Source organism: Ambystoma mexicanum, chromosome 3p (genome assembly GCF_040938575.1).
Source record: "Ambystoma mexicanum isolate Mex_15411 chromosome 3p, UKY_AmexF1_1, whole genome shotgun sequence".
Classification (NCBI taxonomy): domain Eukaryota; kingdom Metazoa; phylum Chordata; class Amphibia; order Caudata; family Ambystomatidae; genus Ambystoma; species Ambystoma mexicanum.
The window spans coordinates 587,823,586-587,840,005 of record NC_090925.1 but is presented as its reverse complement, the minus strand read 5'-3'; the positions used below and the strand labels follow the sequence as shown (position 1 = coordinate 587,840,005).

General features: G+C 48.2%; 1 protein-coding gene across 4 annotated transcripts in view; it reads left to right on the top strand.

Moving 5' to 3' along the window:
- SERINC3 (serine incorporator 3) overlaps window positions 1-16,420 on the top strand; it is a 967,471-nt gene that overhangs the window by 391,090 nt on the left and 559,961 nt on the right. For all 4 annotated transcript variants that reach the window (XM_069651326.1, XM_069651327.1, XM_069651323.1 and 1 more), the window contains exon 7: window positions 7,189-7,279. In XM_069651326.1, the coding sequence (XP_069507427.1) occupies window positions 7,189-7,279 (91 nt within the window). The remainder of the gene's footprint in view (window positions 1-7,188; window positions 7,280-16,420) is intronic.

Below are 16,420 nucleotides of genomic sequence, written 5' to 3'. Positions count from 1 at the left end.
CTGGGCGAAGGCGGTTGTGCACCTTCTGGGGCGCTTGGTAGAACTACACTCGGAGCTGGGCTGCTGCCACACCGGGATCTGCATTCATCATTGTCTTCTACATCCTCCACCTTACCTACACCTGCACTATTTTTCTCACAGGCTATCCCTCTGCCCTGTAAGGAAGGTATGGTATCAACAGTAAGACAAACACAAGTGACCACAGTTCAAGGGTGTTTATTGAACTTGAATTGGGTTTGAAAAACACCCATCTAATCCTAAATCTAAAGATGGGAGCAAGCTACGACCATCAAATAATAACGCAGTCTTAGTGGTGTCTTGTCACAATAAAAGGGCCTATACTAATAAACCTATTACCAATCCTTACCTCTGAATACAAATAGTGTGGGAAACAATGTTATGCAAAAGAAAAGTGTTCATGAAATGGTAAGTCAGGATATTGAAGCCATTGACTTCCCTTCTCCACGTTTTCAGCACGGGACAAGGTGGCACACTCGAGCTTAGCACAGTCTCTGGCTTCTCTAGCACAACTTCAACATAATGCCCTTCTGTGCCAAAGTTTATTTGCCATTCAAAGTATTTGTATTTATTTTGTTTATATAGCGCTTTACATCAAAGTGCTGAACATTTTAACAACTTGATACATATAACAACATAACAGTAGAAGCAAATTACAAATATGAATTAGTCCAACAAAACAGTAAGAAGAGCAATTAAACTGAAGGGAAGAGGGAGAATAGTGCAGTAGGACTGAGAGGGAGGGGTGAGGAGGAGAAGGAGGAGGGAAACGGAAGGGGAAAAGGGGTGAGAGTGGGGTGGTGGGGGAGGGGGAGGGAGATGATCAAGGGGAAAAAAGATAAAGGAAGGAGGGAGAGCAAGAAGGGGCAAGGAGTTTCATGGCGGGGAATGGAGAAGGAGAGATTTAAGGGAAGTGCGGAATGGGGAGAAGGTAGGAATAGAGCAGATTGAGAGAGGTAAGGAGTTCCAGTGCAGGGGGGCTAGGAGCTGGAAGGAGCAGAAATGGGAGGAGGCACAAGGGGATGGAGGAACAGTGAGAAGGAAGTGGTCAGCAGAACGAAGGGAGCGGGAGGGAGAGTAGAAAGAGAGGAGGGAGGAGAGATAAGGGGGAGCAAGACCATGGAGAGATTTAAAGACCAAGAGGAGAAAATGAAATTTAAGTTGGAAGTGAAAGGGAAGCCAGCCAAGGGAGGAAAGGGAAGCAGAGATGGAGTCACAGGGGGTAAGGAGACGGAAGGTACGGATGGCAGAATGGTAGATAGATTTGAGGGGGGCGAGATGAGAAGTAGGTAGTCCAAAGAGTAAGGAGGAGCAGTAGAAGAGGCTAGAGAAGATGAGGGAGGAGATTAAAGGTTTAGTAACATGGAAAGTGAGAGAGGCGCAGACTTTGCAAATATTAAAGAGGTATAGCGACAAGCACGAGAGGTGAGAGAGATATGGTAGGAAAAAGAGAGAGAGGAGTCAAAGTGAATGAGTGTGGGCGGAGATAGGGAGATTAGAAGGAGGAAAGTGAATGAAAGGTGGAGGAGAGGGAGGGGGAAGATAGTTGGAGGGGAAGAATACAACTTCAGTCTTGTCAGTGTTGAGGGAAAGAAAGCGGGAAGACATCTCGTTTTTTATGGCAGTAAAACAGGAAGAGAGTTTCAGGTGGAGGTTGGTAGAGAAGGAAGAGAAGGAAAGGAAGAGCTGAGTATTGTCAGCATCGAAATGATAGGAAATGCTAAACGAGGAGATAACAGGGGCAAGGAGGGAGGTGTAGAGTGAGGAAAGGAAAGGGCCAGGCACCGAACCTTGGGGTACGCTGTATTCCAGAGGCTGGGTTGGAGGGGGCCAGCCTCCCCAGGAAACAGTAAAAGAGCAGGAGGAGAGGTAAGAGGATAGCCAGTTAAGAACAGAGCCTTTGAATCCAAAGGAAGAAAGAGTGTTGAGAAGAAGGGGGTGATCGACAGTGTCGAAGGCAGCAGAGAGGTCAAGAAGATTAAAGACAGAGGATTGCTCAGAGCAGAAGTCTTCAAACTGTGGGGCGTGCCGCATCCGAGGGGGGGGGGGCGCAAGAGCCCAGCATGAAATGTGTAAAAAAAAAAATATATATATTTTTTTTTTAGATTGTAGGAAATGGGCACGGGCAGCTCACATGGTCAGACTGGACCATAAAACGGCCTTAGGCACCAATGGAAAAAGTGGCCAGCAGTTGCAAATGGATATTCAGTCCTGTTTGAATAGTACCCAAGGGGGTGTTTTTTGTTAAAATGTAAACTAATTGTGATATTTAAAGAATGTTGATTCAGCAATAATGGTCAAAACTACTAGCTGCATAGTGAAGTAACTCCTCAAACTTGCCCACATTGGCCAAAAAAGTGGCCCATTTTGACTGTCCTACACTAGCATTTTGCATTTTTGGTACGGTCATCGCCTTATTGCCCTATAGGCCAGTCCAAGTCTGGCGGCTCATCCATAATGGGTGAGGGGACGTCCACCCACTGGCCCCCTCACCCATTATGGAGGAGCCGAGGAGCCAGCCCAGTGAAACACTGAGCACTCCCTAGGCTGCTTTTTCCAGCCGAGGGAGTACTCCTGGGCTGGCTGAACTGTCAAAGGGAAACACTGTTTGCCTTTGACAGTTCAGTTCCCCAGCCGCACATGATCACTGAGCCATGTAACGCTGGGGGCCTTTTGCTTCGCCAGCCTTGCATAGCTCATTGGAAATGTTGGCTGGGGCACTGCATGTATGTATGTGCGAGAGGGTGCTCCTGCGCCTCCTCGCACATACGGGCGGAGCAAGCTGGAGCGGGGCATTTTAGCAACCACGCGCAGGCCGCTGCAGAAGGTACGTTTATGGTGATTTATTTTTTATTTAAATATGTGTATGGGTGCGTGTATGATTGTGTTATGGGACTGTGGTGGGAGCAGGATGAGCGGGAGCACTGGGATAGTGGCGGGAGCAGGGTGGGGATAGGCCAGGGTCTGTACTGGGAGTAGGGTACAGTGATGGCGTGCAAAAGCTCATCTGGCACATTTGGGGGGGCCCGGCCTGCCCACATTTTGCTCAGGGGGGCCCAGGCCAAAAAAGTTTGAAGACCACTGACTTAGAGTGTCGAGCGGGCAGGAGGGAGTTAAGGATGTAGGTGAGGGCAGTTTCAGGAAAGTTTACGACAGAAGCCAGATTGAGAGGGGGTAGGAGAGAGAGATTGGTGACAAAGGTTGAGAGCTGAGAGTAGGCGAGGCGCTCGAGTAACTTAGAGAGGAATGGGAGAAGAGAGATAGGACGGAAGTTAGAGGTGAGAAGGGGATCAGCAGAAGGTTTCTTCAGAATCGGAATGATGGTGGCATACTTGAAAGCAGAGGGGAAGGTAGCTGAGGAAAGGCAGGTGTTGAAGAAGGAAGTTAAGTAGGGAATAGGAAGAGGGTAGATCTCAGGGATAAGAAGGGAGGGGAGAGGGTCAGTTGGAGCAGACGTGGGATGGGCTTTGGAAAGGAGAATGGAGACGTCAGAAGGGGAGACAGGCGAGAAGTCGGACATGCAGGATGAGGGGGAGAGGGGAGAAGGAGAAGCGGGGGAATAAGAGGAGAAATTGTTTTTTTTTGCCGAAGGGCAAGCATCTTGGAGGAGAAGTTAGCAAAGTCGGATGGAGAAAGGGTGGAAGAGGTAGAGGGATCAGGGTTAGGAGGGGCGAGAAGTCGAGAGAGAGTTTGGAAGATGCGGCGAGGGTGGGTGGCTTGGGAGTGGAGAAGGTTAGAGTAGTAGGAGCGTTTAGCCGAGGCGAGACAAGAGTCGTAAAGAGAGTGGTAAGAGAAATATGAGGTTTGGTTGGAAAACGAAGGAGATTTGAGCCAGAGTCTCTCAAGACGTCGGAGGAGACGCCGCATAGAGAGAAGTTGAGGAGAGAGCCACGGTTGAGAGGGTTTCGGAGTTGGGGGGAAGAAGGAAAGGGGGTAAAGTAGATTAAGAGAGGAGGAGATAGAAGAGGAGAGAGTGGATAGTGCATCATTGGCCGACAGTGAAGAGAAATCTTGGAGAGAGGCAAAGAGACTTTGAATGGCAAAGTCTCTTTGCCATTAAAAGTCTCTTTTTTCAGAGGGCCTATGGCGCAAACAAACAATGAAGTTCCTTTCCGTTTTGTATTTCACACATACACAATTTTCTTAGGTGAATCACTATTCACCTCGGATCCCCCTCCGCCAGGCTCAGATCCACTTTGACACAAAATCTTCATTCAGTCTCCCTTCGCCAGGCCTGGACCAATCTGTCTACTTTAACCCAAACTTTCTTTAACTAAAAGCTTTCAGTTGATCTCCCTCTGGCGGGCTCGGACCAACTCTATCAGCTTTGCCATAAGCTTTCTCTACTGTTTCGATTGTGCGCAGGATTTTGCTTGCCCTGTCACAGGACCACTTTAATTCACAATCCTTTGCCACTCTTTCGCTTTTGTCAACTCTTAGCTGGATACCATACAGAGACCTTGGATAGAGCACACATGCGCTGCCAGACCAGTCTGTCAAAGGCATTGTATTTTGGTTTCAAAGTTTAATCACTCATCTGCAGTTCAACTTTACTCGCGTAAGAGGGGGTCATCTCATGCAGCCCTCCCTGGGGTCAGTTACCCCTTCCTAGGAGCCGATAACTGCCCCCAGGGAGGGCTGCATTAAATGACCCCCAGTCCATTTTGGGTGGGAGGGAGAAGGGACACCCACTTTCCATAAAAACAATTCCCTGGTGGTCTAGTGGGGGGGGGCACTCCCCCAACACCATCCATGTTTTTCCTAAGGCCCATTCCTTAGGGGCAGATGGGGGCCCTAAACTGCAGGCCCCATCCTTTGGGGGGCCTGCCCACACTTTTCTGGTGCCTCCCCTGCCCTCCAATTGGATGGGGGCCACCTTATGTACTCCTGCCTGGGGGCAGACATCTGCCCCCAGGGAGGACTACAAGGGGTGCCCCCCTTTGCACTTGGGGTAGGAGGGAGAGGGCCACCACCCTTTCATATTAAAAAAAAGACATGGTGGCTAGTGGGCCCCCACCCCCGATCCCTGTTTGGTTTGCTTTTTATTTTTTTCATTTGTCCCCTAACATGGGGCCAGATGATCACCCATCTGCCCCCAGGGGTCTTCATACCTGTGGCCACATGCTTTGGGGCCTCGGGGGGGGGGGCCCTTACCTAGTAAGCACCTCCCCAACCCCGCTTCTAAGAGGAATCCCTGGTGGTCTAGTGGGTACTGCTAGCCAAGGATCGAGCGCTCTGCGCCCGTTCCGTGACCAGTAATGGTTTCACACAAGGTGTCGTTGGAAAAGGGAGAATCTCCCCTTTCCAACGACACCTGCCTTGATCTCCGGCTTGAAATACAGCCGGAGATCAAGGCAGAGCAAGGTGGACACTCACCTTGTGTTTTCACTGCAGCAGCCGAAAATGGCTGCCACGGTGAAAATACTTACAGTTTCATGTCGGCGTGCATTATGCACGTCGACGTGAAACTGAAGGTAATCCAGCGGGGTTGGATTACAGTTTTGTGCATTACAGTTTTGTGTGATCCAGGGATCGCACAAAACAGAGTGCCTAAAAGGACAAGGTATCTCGTCCTTGGCAACAGGGAGGTAATCCCAAGGACGAGATACCTCGTCCTTGGCACTTAAGGGGTTAATAGAACAAACTGTTGGCTTTGTTCACATGTCCTGCAGAGTGGAGATGGCGTAGGAATACGTTTTTATTATGCAGTTCCAGTTAATTGACCAATATTATGTGCTGTACTTTTTGAGTTTCATAGGAGTTTGATAAATAATTGGGATATACCACGTGCCCTGCCTGGGAGCATAGTGATTAACACTACCATTCGAAACCCTGAAATATGTAATATTACCCTTAATAGCAACCTTTCAAGTTTGAGTAGGGTGTCTAAACTCCCATGGCGATCCTACACCTCTTATATGAATGTTGCCTATCCTTTATTCCAAATAACCCACAGGATAGAGACCCTGCCCATGGATAGTCATAAAATGTATATCACGATGATGGAAGAAATTCATATTCAGGATTCAATGGACATAGATATTGAAAGTCTAACTGATTTAGGCGAAAAGGAATTAGGTAAAAGGAGGGTTTGTTAGAATATAATAATAATGTACATTTTTCTTAGCCCTAAGCAAATCTCTTTTTGAGATCAAAACCCTGTTCTTTTAGCAATGTTCAAAAGGGGTTGAATTTGTCCATTTCATTGATAAATCAAAATGGAAATGTGTTCTTGGGGTTTTTTCTGTCAGTCATTCATTATAAAAACGTGTTATGACAAAAGAAGACTGGGTCTATGTAGAGGTCATGTTTTAGGCACATGGCCTTCACTAATGAACTTATGTGGAATAAGATTAAAAACAGGATCTCCCATTCAGCGAAGTGAGAAAAGCTGTTTCAATATGGTTTCATTCTCTTAGCTAAATGCTATGTAAAGACTGAACGCACTAAGCAAAGGTTAGTTACACACTGAATCATAATGTTCAGCCCTTCCATTCTTGATGAAAGCACGAAAGCTATCTTTAAAAGGTTGCGCAAATAGTGTGACCATTGATGGAACGATGGACAGGTGGGTTCTGTGTTTAAGGACCTCAAACATAAGTCACTGACCGTGAACTGGAGGATAAAGTATGCAATTGAGCCATAAAGCAAAGTAAAGACTCTTGACATAGCAAGAACATCTGTCGAATTTGCAATTGGTCCTGCCTTCTTAGGATTAGGTGTATTATTATGTATGTAGTTTGAACATATTTGCGTTATCTTTTGCAAATGAATAACGAATGACCCAGGTTGATACAGCCTCCGTTTTGTATAAAAAGCAGCCTGCTGAACCATTCAGGCACTGCACTTCTGCACTCGCCATAAATTGGTAGTGGTTTGAACTGAAACTCAGATGTTCTATTTTGTTTTAATTATAGTCAGAATACATTTGGTTCAACCTAGGTGCCTAAAAGCTGCAGTTGATCCCAAACCCTGCCAGTGATCCTAGCTGGTAGGGCCATGCACAAAGGATACTGAAATAACTCTATTTCACACAGTTACATACCCAGAACACATGGCAGAGGAAATCCCTTTAACAGATGTATTAAAATGGGTGTATTATTTATGCAAAATGTGCTTTCTCAGGTTCCTAGAATTGTAATCTCTTTGCTTTACCTTCCATTTTCATAGGAACACCAGCCTCGGTCTGGCCTCCTCCAGTCCTCCGTCATCACTCTCTATACAATGTATCTTACTTGGTCTGCAATGTCAAATGAGCCTGGTAAGTATTGACTTTGGCATTATTTACTTCTGTCATTTGCAGCTTCATTATGGCTTTAGATTGTCAAATGGAAACACACATTTCTGGTCCTAGTCCCAAAACTGCGACTCGTTTTCTCAGAGTTCTCCTCAAAGGCGTGAGCACTGAATGCAGACGCACACTGTGATTTTGAGAAGTGGTGTGTGGGTCGTTGCTTCTGGTGCAGTGACAGGTCACACAGTCGCAACCCTATCTCACATTGCTGGAGACACTAACCATTACGTTGCCCTGCATTTTCGTCGTTTTGATCAACGGCTTCTCCTCTGTGTTTGCCTTCATGTTTGCACATGGGTGCCCACCTTTGTAATCCCGAGGCTGGGAGGTCTTGTCACTGCTCTGCCAATGCCTTCTTTCACATGTGATGGTGGCAGCCGCGGGCAAAAAGCAAAACTGAACTGGGCATGTTTTTTGGGGGTTTTTCACAGGGTGACCGATGGGGTGGGGGGCAGCATTTTTATAAGGGTGGTTTGTTCCCCTTTGCGGTGCCCCTGCTGTCTGTGTCTGTTTGGTGAAGTTGAATGCAGATATCCTAGTTGAGGGTCCTATCTTTTGAATCAACTTATCTACCTGTGTCATGTGATATGCATTACATTTCAACAATTTGTTGACTGTGCAGAAGTTGATGCAGAATTGCCAACTTCCATTGAGCTTTTAAACCGAAATTATATTCGGTCATTGGGCAGTAGGCAGACTTTCAAGTATCAGGGTGAAGGTAGCTTTTGGGAAGGCCAAAGTAATCTGGGTCAGCTTCTGGCGGCCATTAGATTGGACCTATGTGTTTGCCGTGCCCAAATTACTGTGACCCCTGAAATGTTGACTTTTTTATTTTGACCCCATTTTGACCCCATCTATATGCGGGGGGAGAACACCCAGCAGGCCCGGTGTATGTATTAAATATACCCAAACCCCCACATATATATGGCGTGAAAAGGGTGTCGACATTTGAAAAAAACGTCAACATTTTGGCGGCATTAATAATTGTGGTTGCAGTAATTGTATAATCCCATGAGATTCAGGTTGCTATTGTCATTCCACAACTTCAGCGCTATTTGTAGTGTGTAACAATACGAACTCAAAATGTTAACCATATTGGTATTAGTCTATGACCATCAGATACATTAATTAGTTAACTGTTAAATAATAAAAGGAACTATATCAATATGCAATTCCTTAACTCTCATATATACATAGATTTCAACTGGACTATATACTACATCGGCATAATAGATTTCCTGAAATTCAGTTATGTGTTTTTTTTGGTGTGCCACCCCAAGATTTCCTGTGGCTTCATCAGGCCACCACTAGAAAAATGTCTGGGGGTGCCACTGTACACACCCTCCCCTCTAACAAAAGTTAAACATTCCTAAGCAAACAAAAGAGCTGACAGTTACGGGAGTTGTACATGTTCATGCGTGCACTCCAACATTGCTTAATAAATACATGAGACTCCTACCCAGCGACGACATTCCAGTTGGATGGTGAAAAGGTGCTCTATGGCGTAGGAGTCCATACTCCTGTGTAAGGGTCCTAGGGGCGCAGTCACTCTGTGAGAGTCATTTTCACTTTTTTGTTGTTAAGAAAACAAAGCCGTGTAGAATTCTAGAGAAAGTGTTCACTAAGTCAAGCATTTCACTTTATACCGAATAACAAAATGCAGTCTTTTTATTATTCCCAACGCAATCCGAGATCATTTATTTTACCTGTGACATACATTGTATTAGCTGTTCAAGCACTCTCCATCACCATTCCAAGGTTGAAAAAGTTCACATTCATTAAACATTAATGTAGCAACCAGGTAATATGTAAGACAAAAAAGGACTTTACAGGACATCTCAACAGCTGAATGAGCTAGATCTTACACCGTTTGGGAGGAAATATTTCATAATTTTTTTAAAAAACTTTTATTTCAACTTGGCAGATACAAGCTAGAACAACCGTTGGAGAGGATCTAGTGCAGTACATACAGGCAGTGCTTTACAGACACAGAGCTTGCGATACAATAGGTAGGCATACATCTGTGAACCAAAAATTACGCCACACTCACACATACCACCTTTGATTTGACGACAGATTGGATCTATGAGTTCAGACAGTAGGGATAATAGAGGGTCATAAGGGGGTCTGGTTGACCAAATAGGATCGTAACTCCGCCCATGTGTCTTTTAGTCTGGAGGTATATGGTAATGTCTTGGTATACGCATCTTCACAGTTCTGGGCCCATGTTAGGTCGACCAACCATGTCTTAGCCGTTGGTGGGTTCTTGTCTTTCCACTTTTGCAATATACACTTTTTAGCAATCATACAACCTCATGCTCAAAAACGGCTTGAGGCGCTTGGTAGGAAAAACAGGCCATATTCCGAATAGTGGGCACAGTGTGGAAAGTTCTATCGTAAAACCCACCACGTCCAACAATGGTTTCAGGACAGCATCCCAAAACCACACAAGATGGGTGCAACTCCAAAACATATGCATGTCATCAGCATTACAAGAGCGGTATCTCGGACACAAACTTCCCCTTATTATGCATTTTTCCTAGTCTCTCAGGTGTGTATTCAGGTCTGTTTAATAGTTTAAATTGCATGAGCTTAAACCTGGAGTTTAGGGATACATTTTAAGTATGCAAGCACATGTTTCTGCACTGGGCATCCGACAACTCCACGCCCATATTCTCTGCCCATTTGACCCTCGCTACTGGGGTTACTGCCGGCCCTTTATTCAGTATCATTTTATACAATGTAGAGAGGAGCCCTCGGCAGTCTTTGGAATTTGCTATATACACCAGTTCTGTGTTTCTAGGGGATTCAGTGGGATAATCGGGCCACTACGACGCAACTGCAGCACGTAACCTGTAACTGAACCACTGTGCCATGTTTACGGAGCAATAAAGCTCCCATCTGGAAATAGCCACCAAAGCACGTTATCCCAAGCCATCCCACTGTGTGATCAGCATCTCATCCCATGTGGGCCCGAACCCAGGGAATAGTTTCCACAGCGGAAGCCACTTGTAGTATGTTTTACCCCTGCCCCGACAAAGATGAGAGCGCCAAGCGGTCAGCGTCGCCATGACCGTGTCATGTGGAAAGTCTTCTTTATATTTTCGATGTCCCTGCTGCCAAACCCTCCAATTCGACATGAGGCGGGTGTGATTCGCCCCCGTACCAGTGAGAAGCGAACTTGGCCTGGGCCGCCAGCCAGTATATTTCAAAGTGCAGTGCTGTGTTTCCCCCCCCTAAGAGTATGGAAGCATCATGTCTGACCTTTTTTTTCTGGACAGCACCCGCATGCCATAGGAATTGCCCGAGTATCCCATGCAGTTTAATGAAGGGTTTGCCTGGCCAGAGTGTGACATTTCCGAATGTGTAGAAGAGTTTGGGTAACGGATCCTCTTTATTAAGGTCAGTCTACCCGCCAGCGTTATTGATAGCGATCTCCACCTAGTCAGTCTATCTTTGACATTCCATTCTAGTGTGGCATAGTTGTCTCGCAAGAGGGTAGTGCCCTCCCTGGACACCATCACTCCCAGGTATTTGATGCCATCAGGGGCCCAGCTAAGGGGGTATTCTCCCTGCGGCTCCTTTATATGACTTGTCAGGGGAAAGATTTCAGACTTGGTGTAGTTTATTGCAAATCCATAGTATTCACAAAATCGTGTTATATCACAGATAACTGGATCGAGATTTGTTTGTGGATTGTGAATATATAGCAAAACATCATCAGCATATAGTGAAATTATTTCAGGAGGGCCCCAAAGATGTATACCCCACTGTCTATGGCGATCACGGATAAAGTCCCCCATCGTCTCAATCGCTAAGGCGAACAGAATGTGGGATAAGGGGCATCCCTGACAGGTGCCTCTCTCCAGCTCAAATTTATCAAAGACACAGGAGTTAACCATGATCCTACCTAGGGTCCAGCCATGTTTTATCCAGCACTACATATAAGTATTCTCATGATACCATATCGAATGCCTTCTGGGCATTGATTGTTACTGCCCCAAGTTAGGGTCACGTCTGGCGAGGACGTTGAATAGTTGACGGATGTTGAGAGATGTAGATCTGTCCAGGATAAGCCCTGCTTGATCTTGGTGAATAACGTGGGGCATTCATGGGAGCAGGCGGTTTTGTGTCCACATTCATAAGTGAAAGCGGCCGATGGGACCCACATTCATTGCTAGGTTTGCCGGGTTTCAGCAATATGGTGATGGTGGCCTCCCGCATGGATTCGGGCAAGAAAAAGTTATTTAGCGACTCTTCCAAGACCTCTATAAGATGGGGGGCTAATAAGGCTCTGTATTCCTGATAAAAATTTGCCTGTCAGCCCGTCAGGTCTGGGTGCCTTACCCCCAGGGAGGTCCGTGATCACAGTTAATTATTCCTCCACTGTAGGTGTGCTGTTCAAGCTTACTTTGGCTTGTGTGCTAATTCGCGACTGTGGCCCATCCTCAAGTCAGGAGTGTAAGGCCTCCCCATACAGCAAACCGTAGAAGCTCATTCCACCTGCTTAACGCCCTGTGCATCAAGGATGCTATCAACCTGGGTTCACCCGTGCTCAGCACTCACCACCCTAGCCAGCACCCTCCCAGGCATCTCCTCTTCGCCGTATTTTCTAGCTGCTATTGGTTGTGGAAAGTAGCAACCTCCCGCAATGCATGAGCCCTGAACTGCTCCAGCTCGGGGTGTATTTGCGCTAATATCCTAGGGTCCGGTGAGCGAGAATGTTCCGTCTCCAAGGTTTTATGCCAAGATTTGTACAGCTGTAGGTCCCTCTTGATTGTTTTAAGAACCTCCTGTTCCCTTGAGATCCCCATCCCCCTAGTAAAAACCTTAAAGGCCTACCATCTTGTGCCCCGGGATATATCACCAGCTATAATATCTGATCTAATATCGGCCTTAAAAACGATGTCCGTCAGTGCATCAGATTTAAACCTCCATGACATACCCAAGGAAGAGGGCCTATCTGTACTGACAATCAGAACTACGGGGGAATGATCAAACAATGTGCAGGGGAGAATACCGACCTCGGAGACCTTACCCATGAATGTATTTGATCGTAAGAAAATGTCTGTGTGTGAGGTCATGTCATGTACCGAGGAGTAAAAAGTATATTTGTGGGATTGTGGATGTAGAAGACACCACATGTCCTTCAAGGCCAATTAGTCCATATGTTTTTGTAACCGGCGGGCCGCCCTGGATTGGGGTCTGGGGTGCAGTACCGTTCTATCTAATCCTTGGTCTAGAATCAGATTCATGTCCCCTCCCTAGAGGATGGGGACCCCGAAGTATGTGGACGTTATCCCTGCAATGTCATCAAAGTATTCCGGGGAGTCCATGCTTGGGCTTGGGCAGTATGTATTCACCAGTAACAGTTCAATCCCTTGAAGAAGTCAGTGCACAATTCGCCTGTTCAGGTTTGTGTGTCTTTTTCTCTGTGAATTTCGGTCATAGCCCCCCATGATTGGGCCTAGTAGGTGGTGAAGTATCTTTTACCGCCCTGGTTCCCATGCTCATGAGTATTCCTGTTGTAAGGCTGGGAATCCTCGGTAAAAGAAAAAAGTTTCACTTTCACTTACAAACTGTATTTCTCCTTTAAACCAATCACTGTCCTCTGGGTCATTCTGCCCCCATCCAATGACCGTCCTCTCCCTAAGCCCCTCTTCTGGCAGCCATCTTCAGATTTTTACTGCCCCCTTCAGTGTTTGAGTTTGCTCTGCAAGCTACTTCTACGTTTTTCGTGTTTTCGACGGAAAAAGGTTGTATTTTTGTTCTAAAGGAGCCTGTGTACTCTCTTCTCCATCTGCCGACAGCGGGATCCGTTGTCGGTGTATTTCAGCACCTCTCAAGGGTGAAGATAGTCGAAGATTCTAGAAGGCCATCAGGCTTTGCACCAAATGCGGACTACGGAATATGTTTGTAGAAGGCAAGCACCTGCAATGCTTCTACTGCCTGCATCCAGACCATAAGGAGGTGGAGTGCAAAATATGCCTATGGTTCTCCAAGAAGACGATGAGGGACAGGCATATTGGACTGGCAGCGTGGCTAAATGCCAGGATCTATGCCCCGTTCTCCGAGCAGGGTCATGCCTCACCCGGTCTTCTAAGTCCTTTGAGGGTGCCTCATCCGTGGGGGCCCAAGACCAAGGCCAAGAACTGCAAGTCCGAGTCCACCAGGTTGCGGAAGCGGGTCCCAAGGTGGATAGGGTGCGATCACTGTCAGCTGGCAATCAAGCTCCTCCTCGAAAAGGAAATCATCTACCCCAGCTAAACTGCGGGAGAAGTCAGAGAAGCCACGGACAGAGGAGAGGCAGGCCGAATTCCCCAAGCGGGCCCAATCGGCATAGGCTAATACTTCGTCGACGATGGAGTTGGCGACGGCTGCTATCACGATGTTTAAGGGCGCTGACCCTGTGAAGGTAGCTCCCGCAGCACAGAAGGTATCCCTACCCCCAAGGCGCGCCACTGCCGCAGTGGCTTTGGCAAAGTCTGCTGGCACGCCAGAAGCGGAAACCGGCTCAGGCCCCGGGTTCAAGCTCCGCAAGGGGAGAAAAAAGGGGGGGTGAGCAGGCCCCAAAATAGCCTGCCGTGGCCCAAGCCATGGAGGTCTCGTCCACGGATGACAATGACCAGGAGTCCTTGCACATGGTCCAGGAGGACGTGGGAGAGGAATGCGATAACGCAGGTCCTAGTTTTCCAATCCCATCAGCTCAGCAGAGGTATGTGTCTCTGGATATTCTGTCGACCCTGCACACCTTCGTGTCAGAGATCCAGAGGAGGATGCACCTGGACCCGATGGTCCCACAAGTCCAGACTCCAACGAAGAAGAGGACGCGTCTTCCGACGCCCCCATTTCAGCCTCCACATTCACGTCGGGCCCCTTCTCCCCCAGCAGACCCAGACACGGACACAGGTATGGATGCTACAATGACTGCGGACGATGACGAAGATATAGATGCAGTGGACGGCTAGTCTCCGCATTTGGATGCTCCACCTAGGGTGTCCCGACAGGGACGAGGTGGGATTGTTACACTCCATGATCTCCAGAGCCTCCGAGCTATTCCAGCTTGTGCCCGAGGAAACCAGGAAGGAGGGTTTCTTGTACCAGAGGCTAAGGCCAAGAGGAAGACAATCTTGGCGGTGCCCCTTCTGGACCACGTGTGGGAAGAGGGCCTGGCCCTCATGAAGAACCCTTGCACGGCTCCAGCCAAAACGGGATAGGCTGGAGAAGAAGTATCGGGGTGTCTGACTCCGCACGCAAGTGCCTGAGGTCGCAACCATTGCCGGATTTGGTGGTATTGACGGCCGTGAGGAAACCATCTGCTAACCTGTCCTCATCGTCTTCGGTCCCTCCAGACCGCAAGAGGGAATAGGATGGACATCATGGGAAGGAAGGTGATTTACACCGAGCATCCACTATCAAGGTGGCCAACGCACTGGCGATACTAGCCAGGTTTGACAGGGAGCTGTGGTACAAGCTGGGGCCTATTCTGGAGTTCCTCCCCGATGATAAGAGGATGGAGGCAATCGCTTTCTTCCATGAAGGGGAAGTAGCGTCTGATCACGCCATCACAGTGGCATTGGACGTTGCCGACATGGGGTTCCGGCAGATGGGGAACGGTGTCTGCCTTCGTCGCCAAGGCTGGATGAAGGCCATGAATTTCTGGCAGGATGTCCAGGCAAAGGTGTTGGACATGCCCTTCGATGGAGAGAACTTGTTTGGCGAGTCCCTTCAGGCCATGAAGGCGGATACAGAGACGGCTCGTTTCCTGGGCACGCTCCAGCAGCATCGCTCCTCTTTTCGCTCCTCTACGGAAAAGTCGAGCAGGACTGCCAAAGGTGTCTCTGCTTCGTACCATCAGCCCTCCAGATCCACGACTCAGGAAGCCTACAGAGGCCGTTCCCAGGCCTATGCTAGCGTAGGACAGCGTTGTCATTGTCTGCAGGGCACGACGCCGGCGCCGAAGCAGGCCTGGACCACCCGGGACGTCGGGGCCCCATGTGTGCACCCCTTTGGGAGGCCGGCTGATGCGGTTCGTCAGCGAGTGGCAGAAGTTCACACCCGACAGATGGGTGCTGGACGCTCTCGCCAAGAGGCACACCCTGGAGTTTCAACGCAGGTGTCCATGCATCCCCCTGATTACCCGTCAGGAGCAGCACATCCCGCAGCTACTGGAAGAGGTATGGGCCATGCTGCAAAAAAGGGCGATATAGATAGTTTCCAATGGCTCAGATACTTTCTGGTCAGAAAGAAGACTGGGGGCTGGAGTCCCATCCTAGATCTGCGACGTCTCAACAGATACCTGAAATCCCAAAAGTTCAAGATGGTCACGTTTCATCCAACTGCAGGAAGCAGACTTCTTGCGGTCACTGGACCTGGAGAATACCTATTTCTCCAGCATTGGATCTTTCATGGATTCACATGCTTAGAATATTCCCCGTCGACAGACTGGGAACCCTCGGTAAGCTTATAAAGCCATTTCCCATAGGATAACGTTCGACACTTTTGTGTCCTATCTATGTCGTTTTGGGCCGCGCATGCACGCCCCACTAGGACGTAGTGGTATAAATGCCCCGCCCCCACGGCTCCCTTCAGATTTCAACCGTCTCCAAAGTGGGAGCACCTTGTGTGGTTTACTACTTGGTTAGGTTATGCTGTTGCAGTTTTTCTCCTGATGTCGGGGAAAAGCGCTTTTCCGCCCATGCGCTACGTGCGGACTAAAGAAGGTGTACGAGGGGGACGGACATATATACTGCATACTGTCTACACCCTCATCACTCGGCTGACAAGTGCGACATATGTAAGGGCTTCTCCCAGAAGACTCTTAAAGATCGGAGTCGCAGACTTGTAGCATGGTTGAACGACGGAGCGGGGGCATACCCGCCTTCGGAGGTGGGCTCCACACGCAACGCGGCCTCCGTGTCAAAATCTTCAGGGGCCCCGCGCCGCTCATCGTCGTCGGAGCCCCCGGTAAAGAAATCGCGACCAGTGGACAAGGAATCGTCGGTAGGCCATTCCAGGGACTCTTCTTCGAAGAAGGCCTCTTCGTCCTCATCTTCAGCGAGGAAAGACAAAGAAAAATCTAAACCCTCCTCGGGCGATCGTCATAGA